At 35.4% G+C, this 22,390-nt stretch overlaps 1 protein-coding gene across 1 annotated transcript; it reads right to left on the minus strand.

Annotated features, from left to right (window-relative positions):
- Positions 1–792: 792 nt before the first annotated feature.
- LOC136753308 (solute carrier family 25 member 36-A) lies at positions 793–21,034 on the minus strand. Its single transcript, XM_066709297.1, has 7 exons — positions 20,730–21,034; positions 16,542–16,712; positions 15,661–15,738; positions 11,570–11,670; positions 6,488–6,554; positions 5,571–5,860; positions 793–5,198 (listed from the first exon to the last, which is right to left on the minus strand). The coding sequence occupies exons 1-7, from the start codon at positions 20,768–20,770 to the stop codon at positions 5,005–5,007; spliced, it is 942 nt and encodes a 313-aa protein (XP_066565394.1). The 5' UTR covers positions 20,771–21,034; the 3' UTR covers positions 793–5,004.
- Positions 21,035–22,390: the final 1,356 nt, after the last annotated feature.

Here is a 22,390-nt window from a genome sequence, read left to right on the forward strand (position 1 = left end):
AATGCACTTCATCTGGTTAGAAACACATGCTGGGTTATAATAGGATGTCACTTTTTAAATTAGCTAAAATTTCCAAAAATTCACACAAAAGACATCTGTTGTTTACTGGATCAGAAAGCAGAGCACTATCGGTATGATGGAAACGGGAAGATCCTCAAAATGAGCAGTGGTGTGTGCACTTACACGTGTTTCAGTAGCCAAAGCTGAAGATGCTCGAGTACTGGTATAGTCCATGTTTCAGTGCAGTCACCACATGACTGTTATACAGGGAATCTGGAACTGGATAGATTGCAACATGTAGGACTGTGGCATTACAATACTGCCACCAGTTACTGTGCGGTGCTCATCAACTTTACTTTAGGGATCATTTTAGATTTCAACCAGTAGTGAGCAGAGACCAAACGGACATTTAGCAGCATTTCAGAAGCTGATTTGTAGTTATTAGAATCCTGCGTGGTGTCTGGTGGATTATTCTAGGATCAAATTGTAACCACGTAATGTGCCAAAAAATATAAATAAATAAAATGAACTGCAAAAGCAGTAACAGGGACAATGTTTTGACAACCTCATGAACAGTTAACAATCACAGCTTTTTATTATATCAGAAATATTGTAAGTATAGTCAGCAAGATAACGTGTTAATACACAGCAAATCCATATAAACTTAAATAACTTTATATACTAATTACAAAAGAAAAGAGGGCATTAAGTTAAACATTGCACATTTTGAAAGTTAAAACCGCAAAAGCAACAAGTGAACTTTAAATGTATAAATAGATTACACTGCAATAGTTTATTTGCATTCTTTTTTTTATTTTATTATTTTGATAGTTTTTGTACAAAAGGAGGTATGATAATGCATAGTGAGGCCCTGAATAGGCCACATTTCCTTCAGGTTCAAAAAAAGAAAAATACTAAGAGTAGTTAATTACATCACACAGGCTGACTGGGGAATTTCTAGTAGTGTTAACCAATGCGTATTGTAGCACCACCTTCTGGCCAAAAAATAAATCCAAAAATAGGCATTCTCCTACCAAACAGTACGATAGTACAGAAAATAGTACCCAGTTAAACTATGGTAAAACGCACACAAAAGTAAAATCCAGGACTGTCACATTAATTTGAATTTTTCCTTTTCTAGCCTCCTTATATAGATCAAGTACTTCCCCCAATAAACTAGGTGCATCACTAAAAATGCAGTCGGTTGCATTTGCCTGCAAGATAATTGTTCGCAATTCATGGTACTTGAGCACCAGAGCAGCAAAAGACAGGTCACGACACTGAAAACAAAAAGCAAAGCAACCGTTTGCCATCAGATGAAATGCAAAATCCATTTCAATTCACTTGATTCTAAGATTCCATAATTAATACTGTACACCAGATGCTCGTATACCATTGCCTACTGTACACATTTGTTGCTGCTGCTGCTGTTTTGTGCGTTTATTTTACATGCATGAAGCACCGAGAAAACAAGTAGCAACAGTCCTGGATTTTAGGGCCAAGGGATGTAAAGGAACCCACTTGCATAATAAGTTACCTACTGCTGTATTCTACAATGGCACAAGCTATTATCACCACCGAGTAAAGTAGAGAATGGTAGTTATGAATACAATCACTGCTCAATGAGATTCAGAAAGCCCCGTTACATCAACAAAACAAAACAAGGTTGTCTTTCCACATCCTATAAAAGGCAGAAACGGCAGTAATTGTACAGCATGGTATTTGCCTACATATTGCGTTGCCTAACAAAGTCATCTAAAACAGACCGCAGTTACACTGATGAGGTGACGAGGCTCTTACTGCCTGAATGGGTGCACACTGCAAAAATCAAGGAACCAAGAACATACCTCATCTTCCAGTCTAGATAGACAGCCACTGCAAACAAGGACCCTTCTCAATTTTGGCCCGTTTTCACAGTCCTCACCAGATTGCTGGTGCAGACAAGCCCTCCTTGTTACCGGACGGATTTTCATTTCAGAATTCAATCGCCTCCGTCTGTGAGGTCCGCACCACAAGCCTGAACACAGATGTGTATCATGACCTGGGTTAAGTCACCCACCAATCAATCTGGAGAAGAACAACGGTTGCCTGCTTTCCAACATCAGAGACCAAAAGCAGAATGGTATTATATCCCACGATTGCAAAAATGCAGAAGGGATATGAATTTACATCAATGTTAGGCTCATTTTCAGGTAATATTTTAATAAAGCAAATCAATAATGCCTTCCTAATACGTTACAAAATAATACTGATATATATAAGTTTACCAGGGCACCGTATGACTTACATGATTAGCCAGGACAACACAACAATTTAAAAACTTGACGGACAAGCTTGAAACATCTCTATGACAAGTCACACAAAGACAAGGGGGTCGTTTCATTGCCCGTGAGAAGTGAGTGTAAACATAACGCACAGAAAGGAGATGAACACTGAATTTCACAGAAACAAGGTTGTTACAACAAATGCGGGTGGTCAAGAAAGCAAGAAATCACAACTTAAACCACCTTGTCAAGTATGTATCCAAAGCCAGCATGTCATTAAATCAAAACTGAAATAAACAAAAGGGGAAAAAGCAGCTAAAAAAACAAAAACAAAATGCAATAACTACATTGTGTTGCAAGTTTCACACACACACCTTAGATATTCAACAAATGCAGTCGTAAAAGTACTCTAACTGCAAGCTACTGCATAATGTATGGACGTAGGCGAATTACATTTTTTTTTAAATATATATTTATATATATAAATATATATATATATCAGAACTAATCAGTACACTGATCTGTACATAATATATTTAAATGATTAATCAAGACAAAATCTTTTTTGTTACATGACCAATCTCACTACCCCCCACACCACCCCACCACACCCACAAAAATAAATCAAATAAGGATTATCACAAGCCAAAAAAGGCCACAAAGTGCGTAAGAAATCAATCTTAAGCCACTGCATAAAATGCATGTTTGCAATTTACACCAGGGAAGAACACTTATCTGTTTATAGTGCATACATTCCCCTTTTGGTTGGCATTCAGAGATTGATTTCACCATTCACATATGGTCATTCTTTGAAGGAAGTTGGCTGGAAATGTAGTTTTTGTGTGTGTTAAAGATCAGATTAAAGTATTACATGTGTAGATTTGAAGTAAATTTAGATTATTAATGGGCTTGCTTTGTGTTACCATTCTTCTTTACTTTAGTCAAACCTCTTACATTCAAGTAATTAAGACAGATGACTCCTATTAGTTCAAAACTAACAGTAAATGAGTGTGTTGCCTAATATCAGAATATCAGATTACATGGTTGTCAAGACAAATAAATGGTCTGGTACAAACCAAAAAGAAAAACCAACTACCTGCATTTACGCCAGGATTCACCATACACATAGGAAAAGGAATATCAATCCTTTGAAATTTCAAGCAACTGGTAGAGAAAACAGAACTGCATTGTATGATATTTTTTTCAGAATAAAAATATGAAACATTGTTTTAAAATCTTTATTTTTAAATTCTGATTGTAGTTAATTTACTTTGATCAAATCAAACCTTGATGTACTTTTGGTTTTTAAATACTGCATAAGTTATCCCATCTTTCTACATACAGTATACAGTTCATGTTTAAGGAATTACACAAGTTAAAAAATATATAAAATAAAAAAAAGTGTGTGTGTGTGTATATATATATATATATATATATATATATATATATATATATACACACACATATATATATACACACACACACAAAACAAACAAACAAACAAACGAGAGAGCAAGAGAGATTCATGAAAACGTCATGTGAGTTTGAAGTACCATAATTTCAATGGCAACCAATACATTGCATTGAACATCAAATCAAATCTAAATTGTCTAGTTCAGTTTTAACAAGTTCTAAATAAATTGGAAAATAATTTAAGGCTTGGCCTGAATCCAGTATTCTAACCTTAAATATGAAAGATTCATGTCAACACCATTCATACTGACCAGAATATTAATGAGAACAAGGTGATGCAAGGAGGACAGATAAACACTCATCATACGTTCCTTGAGATGACAAACCGCAAATTCTACTAAACCCCGACTATAAGGGATAATGCAGCCTTTACAGGGAATGCTTGAACAAATATTTTTCAAATCACATTGTGCAAAAACCCAAATCACAAAAATGATGTCTACATACTTTTTTTGACCGATTTCTCATAGTTATGAAATTTTTACCGTTCTGCCAAATACAATCCACATGTTTTGATGATAGCTGGTGTTCAATTTAAAGAAACCAAAACTTGACTTCATCACATCATGGACATCAGAGCTAAAATACAATAATGGCAAACCTCCCTCACAGTATCCACTTCCATGGCTCGAGACAACAATGTAACTTGTTATCCCAGACGTTTTGCTCACATATCCAACTTTCAGCTTTTCAACAGGTGCTTGACATTCAAAAACTTAATCATAGCCCCATCTACATTGTGCAACTCTCTTTCTGTAAGTCTCAAGTTTGAAATAGTGAACTTTAAAAGTACAATGTAACCAAAAGCCAAACTTATGCCTAAGTATAAAAAATGTTTGTGTATTTACTTACAATATGTATTAAAAGGGGTGGATTTTTAAATAAAACCGTTGCCAAGCAACCCATGGTAGCCAACTTCATTGCACTGGAGCACTCGACTTTGAAAAGGGGGGTGACTGCTGCTTATAATACACATTTAAATACACATGGCAGAAAATGGGATGGATTGGTTTTGGGGGGGTTTAAGCATTCCCTTCAAGCTCTTCTGAAGTAGCTCCATGGCGGAGAAACAGACAGTTTGGTAGTCCTGGCTCGACATCCTTCCTGTTCATCAGCACTACTTCTGGATACCAGCCTGCCATCCATTCTGTGTAGCATTAGCATTTCTGACTGGAGTCTTTTCTGCCTGACACCAAACAGGATTTGGTGCTTTCTGGTCCTCTCTTTTCCTTTGGTCTCCAAACTTCTGTCACGGTCAATCTGGTTGTTATCCATGAAGCAGGTAAACTACAAGTTCATAGGTAGACATCATTATAGCCGTGTTTGGAATCTGTCTGACCAGGTGTGTGGTGAGACCACGGTAAAGCGCTCTATAGCCTTCTTCTTTTATAACCATTGAAAGTGTCTGGAAGAAAGATCTGTACTTGGTTCCCTCCTCTCGTAGTCTTGTACGTATTACTTCTGCAAGAGAAGATGAAACTCATTTAAAATATTTTTTCTCTTACCATTGTTACATTTCAAAAGCTCCTGCTTGGTCTCTGGTTTTAAAGTGTCAAAAAGAACCAATACATAGCACCACAGCTTGTGACAAAACTAACTGTTTAAGTTTCATGATGTATATTGATGGCTATCAGAAAAATACTTCAATTTGTATCTTTTTCAAAGAAGGCTTTAAAAAGGACTGCAGAAACCTTTTTTCTCTCCTTTCTTTCAGACAAGACTTATTTAGTCTGATTTATTGTGCAAGAACAAGAAGGTAGTGTTGCTTGAAGAAATAAGGCACCCCTAAAAATACAGTATTTATCTTTAGCTTAAACACAGACAAAATCTTACCGTGTGGATATGCTAAGGAGGTGGCACATGTTTTTGAGGTGGCTGCTGCCATCATAAGTCCAAAGAAATCAGATGCATCTTTCACAGATTCATCCTCATCGTCCATGTTAGAAGCAGACTTTGATTCCAGTAGTTTACGTTTAATATTTTCATAAATTACAAAGTGAATCACAGTCTCAGAGATGCCTGCATAGGACGCAGACATGCCCCTGTAAAAACCTCTGATCCCATCTGACTGATATACTTTTCTGATACATTCAAATGCGCTCATTCTTCTCTCACCCCGGTTTCTGAAACAAAAAACAGGAATTGAATGAGCAAATGACAATTTATTAAAAATAAAAACTAATAAATTATACATCCATTTAGGAAATCCCTGATTAGATACTGTGCGTTTTGATGAGATGGTCATGATTTTTAAAATCTACTGAAAAAATATGGGGCCAACACTTTACATGTTGCTTTTATGTTTCATGAGCTGAAATGAAAGATAACAGAACATATAGCTTCTCACTTTCATTTTGTGCACAAATGTGTTTACATCCCTGTTAGTGAACATTTCTCCTTTGCCAAGATAATCCATCCACCGGACAGGTGTGGCCTATCAAGAAGCTGATTAAACAGCAAGATGATTACACAAAGTGTACCTTGTGTTGGGGACAATAAAAGACCACTAAAATGTGCAGTTTTGTCACAACACAATGCCACACAAGTCTCGTGTTTTGAGGGAGCGTGTAATTGGCATGCTGACTGCAGAAATGTCCAACAGAGCTGATGCCAGAGAATTGAATGGTCATTTCCCTACCATAAGCCACCTCCAACATCGTTTTAGAGAATTTGGCAGTACGTACAACCTGTCTCATAACTACAATCATTATCCTTTATATGCATACATTATATATACATTTTATTCTTACCTTGCATCCAGCTGTAAGCGAGTCTTTATAAGCCAGATAGGATTGGTTGCTGTAATTGCTGTAAACCCTGAAAATAAATGGCAGGTTTTAGGTTTTGAGATGGCAAAGTGTAAGAGTGAACAAGTCTAACTAAAAGGCATACAAAAATTCTAATAGATTAAAAAGTGTTTCAGATATGTTTTGTTGGCCTCCTTAAGCTGTTTAAAGACTGACTGAAGAGTACTATGTTACACAGTTAAGCAGTTGCTTCTTCTTAGGCAGAACAAAAATCACATCTTGACCTATATTATACTGGTATGTATACAACATGTAGCCATTTTAATTGTGACACCAAAACTCTATATAGCACTTGTATGAAAAGTTTATTAATTCTTCATTTGATTGAATTATGCTCAACATGCACATACATATAATTTTAAATGCTTCTTGGCAGTGCATTGATGGTGATCTCATTAAACACAGATAAACCATACAAATGGCTGAACTCTAGAATTATAGAAAAGTGCCATAAATACAGCTTAAAAAGTACAAACAAAAGCATAATTAATGTAACTGCATTACATACTAATACATGTATTTTAAGCAAAAGACAGTTAAGAGAAAGGCAGCAAGTTGCCTCTTATTAACACTTTATAATTATAATTAGTAGCCATATTTTAACATAAACATGGTACATTTACTGAGAAATAACATATTGCAAAATAATATCTATTGATTCAGGGTATATTCTATTGAGATATTGGGTTGAACTATTTCCATTCAAATATATAACTTTTTTTTTTTGCTTAGGTTTTATGCCAGTGTTTGAGAGAAAGCAATATACACAATCTAGAAGTGTGGTGAAATAAATACATTTGCACCCACTCATTAACAGTACAATCTACATTATGTAAATTAAGCCTACACAGAAAAGGGCTTTTTGCATGCAAACACCACGAAGCCATAAACCAGTGGTACAACAGTATTTATTTTCTTTTTTTGCAACTTCTATACACCTAGTGATATTCGGTTTTATTTTTTTATAATTAGTATTATTTATTTGTACATTTAATACTTGGGAGAAAGTTTTCACCTGCTGGGGATTGTAAATGCAAGAGGAGGTGGAGATTGCATCATTAATGACGTACTATAAGCAGCCTACAGGAGGAAATGAATTCTACCATCTCCCTCTGGGCGCTACAGGGAATTAACCCTTCTGAGAGACGAACAGTGCAGAAGATTTTTTGTGTGGTTGTCTCATTTTGTTTGTGTACCTTGTTCACACTACAATAGTACAATACAATCGTTAAATAAAAAAAACTACAATTTACACATTAAAATATAAACATATCAACTGTTTAAAAACATCTGCAAAGCGTGGTTCTTTACACTACAGGCTGCAATAGAGGCTCTGTTCAGTACTCACGGGGATAAAGCTAGTCCTTATTGCTGCAGGAAGTGACCTGCGGATGGGGAGCATGAGATGACGGGATCTCACTCTTTTCACGGGAGAAATCTACAGTAAATGCCTAAAATAGACACAGGCTTTTCTGTACCACAGTGACAAGCAGTGACCGTTTTAGATGAACGTGCAACACTGAACCCCACTGGAGAGAGATGATTTGCAATAGTCTGTGTGAGTTTTTGTGTTGTGGTTTAGAATTAATGTGACAAGTGAAAACTTGCCAAGATGACAAAAGTACTACAAATCTATATGTAAAATATATATATATATATATATATATATATATATATATATATATATATATATATATATAAATAAAAAGGTCTGAATACTGAATCTTCTGCCAGCTGGAGCAAACGATAAGTATTTTTACATACTTTTATACCTACCTCATATAATGGGAAGGAAAGATGGGAACAAAATAAAATGAGGATAAAAACAAAAAAATAAAAATAAAGTAAAACAGGGTCAAGCAGTGCAAGAAAGACAGTTGAAATGCTAACCTTGTCAACCCTGCCTACATATTCATATAAATATTTAGGGTTTAGAAAACATTAAATCCCCTTAAATAGGTTTTTAGGAGACAAACTAAACCTAACCCCTCCTCATTGTGTTCATAACTATGCTGTCTGGAACACTCATCTTGATCTTTTTTTATCCTTCATAGTTTCTTTTGTTTGTTTATTTTTACTTTAGAAGCACCATGTCAGTCCTTGTGAGGATTCCTTCTGGCATAAATCTTTCTTGATTGCACATAAATAGCTTTAAATTAAGTTTGTCAAATAAACAAATATTTTAATCAATCATGAAGATACTGAAAACGAACACTCCCCCGGATTAAACCTAATATTTTACGAACACTGCAGTGTTAGCAGCTAGAAAAATCCCGGATTAGCTGCCGGATTATCCTGCTCCTTCAGTGGCCTTCCAGCAATGGTTAGTTTTCTATTTGACATGCATTGTAAGTAATATTGGTAAGTGGAATGCCAGACTAAAAAAAAAAAAAAACGCAAACTATGTTTCCATATACCCAACATATCGTTCTTTAGAATGTACATTATATATTGTGTTTGTAGAGGTTTTCCTATAACCTTTCAAACACCGAGAGGTTATTCTTGAGCACTAGAAAGCAATGTTCCATGAACATGGATGAAATACTATGGTACTGTACATTTACTGTAAAAATGTATTTTGTCTTCATTAATATCCAAAGGACAGTCTATTACAAATTATTTGTAGTTTACAGCTCAATTGTCAGAGGGCAGGCTATTTTAAGATTCTCTGCCAATACAGTTTGAATAAAGCTAAAATGTATCCCATTGAGTCCATACATGTTGACTTGTCTGCACAATCACACCATGCTCTGTTATGTACTAAAGTATTTTAGAGTAAAAATGAAAACAAACAAACAGGCAATAGGTAACCTACTAAATTACTGTAAGAAAGGTGTCAGAGAAAACACCCAACTCTACAAACTAACTGCTGAAATATTCTGTATTTTAAAATTAAATCAATATTAAAGTTACCCATTAATTTTAAGCACTTTACTTAGAGTACAAAGTTTCTAAAATCCTCCTTAGTCATTATCACTGACTATACCCAGAAATGACAAGGTTAGCATTTTCCATTCGAGACTAGAAAATGTGTATAGTTCATTACCTTAACTCGAAACAGGCTGTTACGGCACCTAAGGTGTCAGCTGCGCAATTATAAAAGGTTAATATAGCTGCAAGCTGCATGGCTGTCATGAATTTGCACATTATAACTTTTAGAAGAAATCAATTAGCTACCTCAGATGTCAATCAGCAGGGCCCATCCACCGTCATCAATTCTGCTTCACAGCTGCATGCCTAAATGTTAGCGTTTTATCTGTACTACATACAAACAGTGTGAAGCCATACCGTTTAGTAGCAATTTGTTATACCTTTGTACCTGGTTCTTTCAAGCACAACCAAAACTAAAGAGTATGGCAGATTTGCAACAAACTTTCTTATGACTTTTACACAAGTAAGCTTCTTGCAAGAACTCCCTGATTTTTTTTTTTTTTTTAGAACATGTGCACAGATACACAGCATAAATAATAAATTAAAACATATACTTGATTACACTGTATTTACAGTATTGTGATACAAATGCTAAACCTTCAATTTAAATAAAAGTACTATCTTCCTGTAAAGATTAAGATGAGCAAAACAAAACTTAACGTAATTTGCTCACTTATTCAGAATAAAAAATAAATTCCAGGATGAGGTGTGAGCTTTTTTTTTTTTATTAAAAAAATAAATAAAATAAAAAAGCCCCCGATGCAATCAATGAATATCAAAAACATTTCCATCATAAAATACTCATAGGTTACCTTAACAATAAACATACAGCAATGCATTTGCTCTATAATAAAATAAACTGTGCAGTAGTTGTGGTTTAAAATCCCAAACTAAGTTTAGCTGTTGTAAATTACTTCATTTGCCTTATAATCGCATGTTCAAATTGCGTCTGATGCATGAATTTACCCTGCTTAGTTGGCTTATGTTGTCCATTTATCAGACAATTCAATTTTAATCTTTGACATTCTTCAAGATTATTATTATTATTATTTTTATTTCTTGGCAGACGCCCTTATCCAGGACTTAAAACATAAGTGCAATACAAAGTGTATTGTGTACAAAGAATACAGTATATAAAGAAAATAAAATCACTTCAATCTTCAGAAATAAATTGAAAATTAATGCTGGCACTGCTGCAAGATTCTCGAGTTTCCATTGTTTTTCAACCTGTGGAGTAGAGCTACACTCACCTGAATATACAAATGATGTACACATCTAAATACTACAGTGCAATAACCATAGTTTCACTCAACTGTATAAACAATATAAATCAGAGTTCTCTTCACCGACAGTAACCCAAAATTCAATCTTGAGTTTCTCACAGCTCAACTGGCATTGGGAGCCCACCATGTCAAAGACAGGGCATTATTAGACAAAGTTGGAAGACTGTGAAGGCTTCCGAACAATTCCAATTGCTTAATAATATCTGAGGTATCGCTACAGCACAGGTTGACATTCACAGAAGTAAGACGTTTCTCAAAGCAGGGTAAATTTAATTCAAAAATATAGATGCAGAATCAAGTCTTTAGTTTCTGGTTGTGCTTTCTAATAATACCCCTGGTTATGTTAAGTACCCCAGACTGAAACTATTAAATTACACATATGATCCTGAAAAGCCCCATGTGAAACAATAAGCAAGATAAGCATATTGCCAGAATGTCCCCAAATAGTAGGTTGAATTATAAACAGGTATTACACAAAAGAAAAAGAAAAAAGCCCATCAAAATCCCCACAAGATAAACAAAAACTAAGTCATTAGTGATTGTTAAAAAGCCTTTTTTAATAGCATTCGATTTTAATAGTACTTAAACTCGAGTGTTACCTGCTCAAATTAAAAACTATAGTGGTACCATGAATACATGGCTACTCTTAGCAGCCCCAAAACATATTTCAGATTAACTAGTTTACCGTGATTAGTAAACTTAAATATCTACTTTTATTTTCAGTCATTTTTTACCTGTATCTAGGAATTCCTGCAGATCTTAACCTAAAACTGCAAAGCAAATGTGTTAAAACTGTGAATACGATTCTTACCTGCTAGTCCAGCTGACACCATATGCACCTGGGTAGAATCTGGCTCGAAAATACCATTCAATTTCTCTTTTGCACTGGAGTAAGCAGCAAAGTATATAGCTCTGTAGGGAGGATATAGTGAAGATACTGGTGGGTCAATTTGAACCATTTCTTAAAGAGGGAAAAACAAATACCCATAATGTGCCTTTAGTTAGTATCTATGGTTCTAATGAATTAACTAATCAAGTCAAGTTCATACCATCACTGGATTGACAAATTCAACAAAATCAAACTATATGAACACTACAAGAAACGCTTCTTTGTAAAGCCCTGATAGACATGTTTTGCATCACTCTAAAATAAAGTGCTTCAATAAATTGCCATAAACATTCACGTGTATACTGGAGTTGGGCTTTGGTGGGGTGGGGTGGGGGGCTGGGAGGTATATTGGTAAACAACAAAAACAAAAAGAGGGTGACAAAATTAAAACCGTCATAAATAGTGAAAGAAAAATTTAGCTCTTTCAGGGTTATTCCTAGATTGGAAGAAAATAAATAAATCAGCTGTCTTTGTAGCATTTGACTGCTGAAATGAATTCCACTTGATGAAGTCAAACCCATACAAGAAGCAAAAACTTACAACGTAGGCATGCTGGGGAAGATCCAGAGCCATCGCAGACAGTTCTGTAATATGGATATATTAAAGAAACATCACACAGCCTGGCCTACTCAGCTCAATCTGAAGCATCACTTTGAATTGGAGGTCAGATGTAGACGAACTGCACTAAACTGTTCTTCAGAACAAAGGAGTTTGCATGCTAGACAAACTGATGAGCAAAACTCATGTATTTATACCATTTCTGAGGAAATAAACAAAAAAAATTGTCTTTACAAAACGACAAGCTCTGTGTAAAAACTGCATGGACACCTTCTGTGACAAAGACAAGTTGCTGCGCTTTAAAGCAAACATTGAAACCGAGGGCATTTTAGCCTTTCAGATGAACCGATTAGAAGCAACAGAACTCCACGTCGCGTCTCCGACACCACACCTTTCTACTTCAGTACTGGCACATGAAAGACTATTCCCCACTACCGCAGCGTAAAAATGCCTCAATATTCGACAATATAATATGATGTGACCCATGATATTTTCATGGGTGTCCATTTCTGTATAGATTCTTGGGTTTGTAAAGACCTTAGATTATATATTAAGCCACAGATATGAAGATTGAATTCACTGTCATTTCCCCAGTATCCTTGGATATTCAGGGAGGCAAATGGGGTAAGTGGTCCTAAGCTGAAAAACACAAAAATGTTCTTGAACACCTGAGAAAAGCAAAAAAATAACTCTTGAGCTCATAGGATCTCTACAGGCCTAATTTCATACACTGGAAAAAATGTCTTTAAGCTTACAAAATGTGTTCTGTGCATTCTGAACAAGTGAAATAGCTCATTCTGACTTCAAAGGTAAGCTTGTTCCAATTCCACATCACACACAGATGACAGAAAACCCATTTAAACTGAAACTATATAGCCAAAGAATGTTTGCTTCCTTACTCGTTGGCAAACAAGTAACTCAATCACTCACAACATTTGTACTTCATAGCAGTAGACAAAAGACTGAGTGAGAGTTTACATGCATATTTTAACCTTATTCAAGACAATACAATACAATTCAAGTCACAGAAGAAATGACTCTCCCCCTCTCTTGTTTTTAGTTTATTGCACTCGGGAGGAGCTGCCGTTTTCCCGACGTAATGCAAATTAAGGCAAAAGGAGTGAATGAATATGTAAATTAGCTCTATGTACAACTCTCGAGTTTTTTGTGGGAAAATACAAGAAAGGTTGGTTTACATGCATGAGAACAATACTTGAGATGCTTAATTATTCATCCATGGAATCCATGGCTGTCATGTGTAGACTTTTTAGACTAAAACATGGTAGAGCTGTGGCTTGTGCCTTGCATCTAGTTGTTTAATACAGATATTACCCGGTTATTCAAATCAAACTCAAAATAAATAAACTAAAAAACTATATTTTTAATAAAGCGTAGTTTAATCTAAAGCATAGCTACTAAAGCTGCAAGTAACCTTTATTGTACTAGGTTTCAGAAAATGCACCACCTTCAGCCCCCAAAACAATCCCACAATGAAAAACAAGATAAAGGGTGCGATCTCAATATGCATTTTGTTTTACTGTAAATGTATACAGCAATCAGATCTCAGGGAACATTTCCTCTGGTCCGACTATGATTGGTTGTAATAGAAGGTGTGTCCTTTCAAAACACCATTGTAAAGTATCAAAGGTGAAGGTTTAAATTAAAAGCTATCAGGATTAATTCGGGCACATTTCCCTATCATATTAGAGTAACTTCTGGGAAAATCACATTAGCTGTATCTGTGCAAGCTTTTTCTTCCAGAGATCAACAAAGTCCTCGACACAAGCTTAGCATTACAATAATTTATCACTGAACTTGCAATTTATCGAGCTATTGCACACAGTTAACTAGCTACACACTAGCCCTGACTGAGCCTTATTCAAACAAGGGTTTCCGCTAATCTATGCCTTTAAGAATCTGTTACATAACCTATTCTGTCAACAGTTAGTAATACAAGAAGTCTGAAATGAATGAATACAAAATGGCCATTGACAAATCTAATAATTCCTTGTCATTAATATTTCCAATCTTGGCTTGGAAATCACAGTTACACCTCAGAATCTGCCTGGGAAATGTATATCTCACACCAGAGTATCTAGGTGCAATTTCACATGTTTTTGCAATGCCATTAACAATTAAAGATAATAAAATAAAATGTATATATAGATTAAAGTGTGAAAGGATCCCCAAGTATAAAAGGTTGCAAGGAACACATTACTGTCATCTGTCTTACTACAGATGGCAGTTTATGTAACAATGTTTTAATGATTAGAAAGGCTTCTTACTGCCGGCAGTTCTTTCACATGGAAATTTGTTATTCACAGCAAGAAAAGACTAAATGGCTTTCACAGTTATACCAATAATCCAACACAATGCACAAGAACAAGCTTTTAAAAAGCATACAGAAAAAAAAAGCACAGGAGGGTAACTCATGGATACATTTCAAAATATACATGTACATATACATGTTATAATTATCTCTTCATAGGTATCAGGTTCCATGTCTGAATGAGAAGCTCTAGACCTCTGGAGGTTGGACCTGCCTTTTCTGCAGCAGTTTTACCAAATTTTACATGGACTACAGAAACAAATTGGATTTGGAAACTTGCTTCTAGCCTCTGATGCTAAAAAACACTACCAGCTAAATGTTCTGCTAAGAAAAACAAGGATAAAGCCTCCCGGTTGTAGAGGCAACAAATCAAAACAGATTTTCAACAGATATTGACAGATTGCTTTGTAGCAAAACCGATTTCAAATAAGTAGCCTATTTCTCAGCAATGTTTCCCGAATTTTGCAATACTAAGCCACACCTACATAACTAAACGTTTTCTGTGCCTCACCTGCCTATCTACCCCATTATAAACTTTAAAACATTTTTTCTGTGAGAAAGTTGAACTTGCCTTGATATACAGAGCTGGTATAATTCTGGTATGGTTTCTTTATTTTTTCTACCCAATTTATATCAGACACAGCGGAATTTGAATTCTTGACAAAGCTAAGTGTTAAGGGGGGGCAAATGGTATTGAATGTCCTTTTGACATTGTATTGAAGTATTAATGGTTCAGAATAAAGATTCCTAAAATTAAGTTTTTAGTCCAATTAATTGCCATATCAGTTTGATGTTAGGGTTAAAGGGAAATTTAAAAAAAAAAACACTATTTTTGAGAGCATTACTTGGAGTAATTTAGCTGAACCTTGCATTTAAGTTAAGGGTTGAAATTATCCCCAGTCCCCAAGTAAACATAGGCTTTAGTTAAGCTTAAGGTTACTTTTGCTAACTCGGGTGTAGACTTGTATGGGCCTAACTTGAAATTATGAAACTTGCAAATGACAACTGCAATAATTAACAGTAAAGCACATACATTCTGTAATATCTTGTTAAACAAATTACAAGAAGTGTGAGAAATCAAGTGTTTATAAACATTTGTTTTTTTAAAAGGACAAGTAATTCATACCTGGAAGGAGCCACACCAATCAAATTAGGTCCTAAACCCCTGAAGAGAGAACGAGGGCCTTCTTTTTCCAGTATTAACCTAAAATAATGCAAGAAATTAATTGTATAATTAAGTGTACTTGAGAGAGAACAAATACATAGCATCTACACAACATTCAGCATAATCAAGCACAAAGATGCAGGTAGTTTTGAATGAGTAACATGTTCTAGAAGATTATTACAGTGGCACAGAGGAAGACTTTTGTAGAATGAATTTTCTTTGGTAAGAAAAGACTGTTCTATTCAAAAGATCGATTCCATAAAAAGGTTATTATTAGCATCACACAATCCCGATGGTGAGGTATTTAGCGTAAATATTTTATTTTCGGATGGCAATCCTCCTGAAATAGCTACATAAAACCACGTCATAAGAAATAGCTGCAGAAGTGAAAGAAAGGAACTACTTTTGCAGAATCTATGCAAATAAGATTTGAAAAGACAAGTTTGAGAAATTCAACAACTCTTGCATTTATCTAAACGCACAACTTAAATGGCAATGTATATGCTGAAATCATTTATTTCATTGTTACCCCCCACTCCACCCCCACACACAATCAGTTAATTTTAAACCTCAGTGAGAATTACACTTCGGCAGTCAGAACTGGCAGGTCAGAAAAACCTTCAGGCAAACAACTGCTAAAACAAAATCAGTAACATAATTAAACCGAAGCCTATTTCTAAATCAAACCTACAGTCTGTAAAACTGTTGTTTAATTTAGGTTTTAGTATTTTTACTTAAACATATTTTGGGAAAATGGCTGTGGCTTATATGAAGTTCAAAATAAGCACAGCACATTTTGTACTGGGACAAAAAGCTCTGAATATCATTCTGTAAATATTTACTTCAGGCAATGGAGAGGTCCACGAGAGACACGGGCCACTGGGTTGACACTGGCTCCATTGACGGTGCTCAGCTGGACTTCAGAGATGTACAGAGTGACCGAGGAAGACTGCAGCCTTGTTTTCACCACTTCCAGTGGACACGTTAGGATGGCACCAACTGTGCCCCCACACCTGTAATTAACAAGGTAAAACAACTGCTTAGTGTCGAATTAATACGATTTCATTTTTCAGAATTCAAATTTCAAACTGTTTCAATCAGCCAAAAAATACAAAATAAAGTGTGTAAGAAACTGCAATTCACCATGAACAAGGTATGATACACTTTGGGTATACAAGGCACACTGTATAAAATGGCAATAACCCATGATTTAAAAGTGAAAGATGTTCATAAATAAATTATCAGGAAAACTTGACCAGCTCTGCTTAATTTTGATTTAAAATCATGTTGAGGGTAAGCTGCACATGCGGAAGGTTTTCATATTGGGCACCAGCAAAGTTAACCAGTAGTTGGTAATTTTAGAGACTTTATTCATACAGACAATAACTAGAAACCTAAAACATTTCATAACCGTTTCTGATAGAGAGAAGGAAGCTTTTTTTTTTTTAAACGTCACTGCAGATTGTATCAAGGTGTTAAGATTCGTGGTCTAGGTTGCACCTGTATTTTAAAACATGTTGCTTTTACATTTCCATGCAGGTCATAATTCTGCACAACTATAATTCTGTGTGACAATAAAACATTACAGAATTCAGTTTTCAAATGCATTCTACTAATCATAAAATGGAATTACATTTCAGTCTAAACACAGCCAAGATACTTGTTATTTCCATTGTACTGCATATCTAAATCAGAGTGTACATATTAAAATCTATGTGGAGTTCCTTATTTGGCTCTTTAGCGAGAGATTTACAAAATACATCAAAATAATAATAAAAAGATGCAAACTCTAAACAGAGCACACATTTCAGATTTGGTTTCAATCTCTGTTACCGTTCATATTAAACTGGCCTTTGAATAGGAATTTCAAGTAACTGTAAAAACATGAGCTGGAAAATCCTGCAATGTAAACAGACTACAATACAAATAGATAATCTGGATACAATTCAACTATTATAGCAGTAAACAAATTCTGCAGCCTTTCAATATGTCATATCAATATTATTTATTTGTATTTAATCACATGTAGGCTATCATTTGAACTCTTTGACTTGCAGGACATTTGAACCTGGTGCTCTTAAACCTTGATTGAAAACAAATACTAAGCAGTGGGTGAAACTATATGCAAATGATATATGCCTCAAGCTCTTAAATAACAGTCTATTTATGTTCAGCATCTCAGAGGCACATTTAGAATGCAAAGTTAACCTTTGCCCCAGTTTTCAGAACGCTGCTTTGTACCTTAGATTTAAAGCAGCCAAAAAAGGTATGCAAGGTACAAAATTAATAAAGGCAAACTTAGTCATCCTAAACATTCAGCATAAAACCAACTGCAGATTTTAGACTGGTATACAGAATAAGTGAAGTGAGGGTTATGAAAATAGAGAGGCCTACTGTGTAGGAAAAAATGTAACAACTTGCATTTGATCTGGCTAAGCATCTGAACTTTACTTTAAAACTTTCTAAGAAAATTGATAATGGACAAGATTGTCAATGCAATGTTGCATATGCAAAGTACGCCTCTAATGCAGGTTAAGTATTTCTCAAGTACTCAGGTGTAAATAATCTGAATTAGTTCTGTACTGTCTTGAATAGTTGTTGAATAGTAGTACTAATAGTAGTAGTAATAGTACATTATAAAAAAAAAAAAAACTCTGATTAAACTTCCTAAAGACTATATAAAGAGAATTTCATGCATTGCATATAGGGAGCTTTCTAAAAAGTCAAAAAAGTCACATTAATAAACAGACTTGGACAATAAAGCAATAAAGCCTTTGACATTTCTACATCAACTACTGGAAAAAGGAAGAAACTGGGACCATGAGGCTAAACTACTAGATTTGTTTACTTCGGTGGACTCGTGTGGCTGAATAATTAATTCTGAAATGGAATAAAGGAAGACCATTAAAATGTATTTAGTAAAAAGTGGGAATGGACAGTAAGGTAGAATTAGGTCACCCAAAAATCTAGGTAGCTTTTATCTTACATTTGCTGTTGATTCTAGCGATTTATCTGGTGATTTCATTAATAATTAACTGTCCCTGCATTCTTTTCAGTTCATATTTTAGAATTAATTGTAATAATGAGACAAGAATGATAAACAAAGTGTGGCTGATCAAAGCATGCACTGTGCACAAGCACACTTTCCTTTCACTAAAGTGAACCTTTCCATGTAAACGTAATTCTGCACTGCTTCTTCGGGGGAAGGAATGTGTAAGTTGCATTTTAACCTACTTCTAACAAATCAAAGATCAATGCTGGTAATTCATAAACAAATACTGTATTACTCAGCATGTATTACTCTGTTCTCAAAACTTTCCTGTCAGTGCAAAGGTGTATGTAACAATATGGCACATTTTGCAAAACAAAAGATGCTAAGTCCACCTAAAACCAGACCCAAGGAAGCTTTAGTTTCAAGAAGGTGTGAGAGAATTCTCAACATGTCAATCCTTTTTTACAGGAAGTACAGATACACCCATTTACCTTATGAAAGCTATGACATGACCTTGACATTTTATTCACATACTCCTGTTTTGTAACATGTTTTTGCAAAAATGTAAAGCTTAACTAACACAATATGGTATTTTCCAGAGAAAACCAGTTAGGTATATTAATTCATATTAACACAAATGTTTGCAGCAGACTATTTTGGGGCAGAAAAAAAACAAAAACAAAAACTGATGCTCAACTTTTTCATATTTTCCTATGTTTTCTTGAAATCAGAATTCTCATAGGGATGTGTTGATTAAGTTAGACATTGTATTTTATGTAATGTATGTACATAGTTGAATATGCCACAAACATACAAAACAAGAATATGTAGCTTGATTACATATTAAGGACAGAATCGACCTTTAGGGAGTTATTCCCTGTAAATGACCTTTAAAGAATTTAAAGCATTTTGACTACATTGATAAAGCCGTCTATTTGTATTGTTGTTGTGTGTGTGTGTTTTTTTTTTTTTAATATACGTCATGGGGTTATAAATAAACGTCTTTCATAAAATTTCATATGCATATGGCTTCTTTAATAGAGTGTTTTTGTAAATACACACACTTAAAATGTATTTTAACGTCAGTCATTAAAGATTGTATGAACAAATGTATACCAAAACTCGTCCCAACTTCTTCATAACCTTGAAACTGAAGACCCACTCCTGCGCAAAATGAGCCGGTCGTCAGCGATGACAGTTCTGGGAGATATTCCAGGAAACTGCCGAGGCTCTACAGAGAGGAAGGCCTCATCTCCTTGATTCTTTAGATTTTCACACGAAATTGTCTTTTAGATTAAAACAAAATTAAATAAACCACAAATCATCCAGAAACAGTCAGCTATGAGTATCATCTTAAGGTGTAAGTAGGGAAAGACATTATAGTGTACGTGAATAATGCACGTTTTACTCCATCTGAAAACACGCCCATTTGTCTTTTAACCTACATACGAATAAATATACAAATAATGAGCGAGAAGCACATGTATTGGTTGGGACTAGTCATTATGTCGCTGCACACATAATCACACGGCATTTTGTCGGAGATCGAGCTTTTTCCCTGTCAACACTGAGCGCCGGCAGCGGAATATAAACCCGCTGAACGGATGACCGGAGCCGGGCTGCAGCGATTACGCCGTCCGCAAATAGACCTCAGCCCTCCGCGCAGCTGCTCCCATATTGCCAAAGCAGAATGAATGTTATTATAAAAAACATCTATGTTGCGGGCACATGCATGATCTTTTCCAGTGATGTTTAAAAAAAGATTTGCTATACAATCATGCTATTGCGAAATCAAGATACATAAAAAAAAACGTCACTATCATTTAATTTCAATCCCGTCAGTTGGCTGCTGCAGTGAGTCACATTGCCAGCAGTAATACTACATACAGCGCACCGCAACAACTAGCATAGGCCCAAATGTCGGACTGCATAGGTTGCAGGCTGAAATGGCACATATTGATGCAGCAATATACAGCAGGAATGATAATGATACTGATAATAATAAGAAGAAAACATTTACGCAGATGAAAATACTCACCCTCCAGCAAACAGATGCACCAGGGTATCTCTCTGACTCATTCTCTCTCATTCTCAGCCCCTGCGCACAGGAGAAGAGGCGCAGATTGTGGTGGAGGGCTTGCCAAACAAAACAGACCTACTTTAATCCGCCAGTGGGGTCAAATTACCCTTGCAACCGCGGCTGGACGGCCGTCTTAAGCGGTGTTTACACACTAGGGATGAGAGGTTGGAAAAATACAACAATTTTTTTTTTTTACTACACTGAACTCCCTCTCTCTCTCTCTCTCTCTCTCTCTCTCTCTACCGTCCGCTGCCTTTGCCTGAACTAGCGCCGCCGCTGCAGTTCACCGTGTTTATCGTCAAATCACAAGCCTCTAAACACCAGTTTCTATTGGTCGTCCCCGGGGGAGACGTCACCAGTGCCCGCCCCTAGCACTCTGCTTTCACGTGATCAAGCCTCAGTGAAGGTGCAGAGTTACAGAGCAGCCGAGCTGGATGTGCAGCTCCAACAGTCATGTGGAGGTGCATTGAACTCAAAGGCCCTGTACTATAATAAATACGTGCCCCTAATCTAATAACGTCTGTATTACACATGCATGCCGCTAATCTAATAAATTGTGAGCTTTATTTAGTTGAATCTGAAATTGTGGTCTCCTAAAAATGTTATGTAAGCGGCCGGTGGGCTTAACCGTTGTGTATTACTCAAGGTCAGTCATAAGGCTCAGATTATTTGGGCTTATATTTATTTGTACTTGCAACATAAAGCTGAATAAATAAATTATCTTGTATCTGATCCGTATTGTTATTGTTTTTATTATTGTTTGTTGAAGGCAAGTCAGGTTCAACAATGAACTGAAAAATGTTGCATATTGTTAAGGCTATATTGTACAGTGGTAATAAACTCTATATGTGTGTTACACTGTATAAAATATATTAGGCTACACGCAATATAGATATAAGGTGCAATACTATAATAAACTAATTTCAAAGTAATTTAGGAGATATCTAATTTACTAAAGGTGCCAGTTTGTTCCCTACACTGTTGTAAAATGTCTGGATAGCTCAGGTGGTCTAAGACTATCCTTCATCCCTGCTTAGACCCTCCTGCACAGCAATACATTAATAAACTGTCAAACATCTCTTTAAACGTAAGTCACCCAATCTTATCAATAATTTAAAACATAAAAAAACACTGCATTCAATAATACTGGACTCAGGGCCATCAGGGGAAGTCTGAACTCCTTTTGCATCACACTTGCTGAGCATCCCACACAATCTCATTCTCAAACTCAGCAGCTGAGCTGAAATATAGACATTTTACTCACAAAATGATATCAATATTTGATATGTCACCAATATAAGGTTTTATTGGTTAAAAATAATAATAATAATAAAATATATATATATATATATATATATATATATATATATATATATATATATATATAATTTTAAAATATTTGCTTGCCAAGGCTGAAGGAACCATGTGTATCAGAAACAGCACTGGGGCTGTTTAGCAGACTAATCAAGGAATTTATATCCCAGGAGATTGACCATACTAAGTAAGATTTTATACTTTTATGTAATGGAAAATGTGATTCTACATTTCACAGAGAAATACAGTCAAGACATTAGTGAGAAAAATGTCAGTTCTTGACACTCTGGATACTTTTTAAGAAT

Source organism: Amia ocellicauda, chromosome 7 (genome assembly GCF_036373705.1).
Source record: "Amia ocellicauda isolate fAmiCal2 chromosome 7, fAmiCal2.hap1, whole genome shotgun sequence".
NCBI lineage: Eukaryota > Metazoa > Chordata > Actinopteri > Amiiformes > Amiidae > Amia > Amia ocellicauda.

Bases quoted from the DNA above. Each gene is read 5' to 3' on its own strand.
- LOC136753308 (XM_066709297.1), bottom strand. From the start codon at position 20,770: ATGAGTCAGAGAGATACCCTGGTGCATCTGTTTGCTGGAGG. The intron at 15,739-16,541 runs GTAAATATTTAC...GCATTATTTTAG, and splicing joins GGACCTCTCCATTGCCTGAA to GTTAATACTGGAAAAAGAAG. The intron at 11,671-15,660 runs GTATGAATTACT...TCCTCCCTACAG, and splicing joins ATTGGTGTGGCTCCTTCCAG to AGCTATATACTTTGCTGCTT.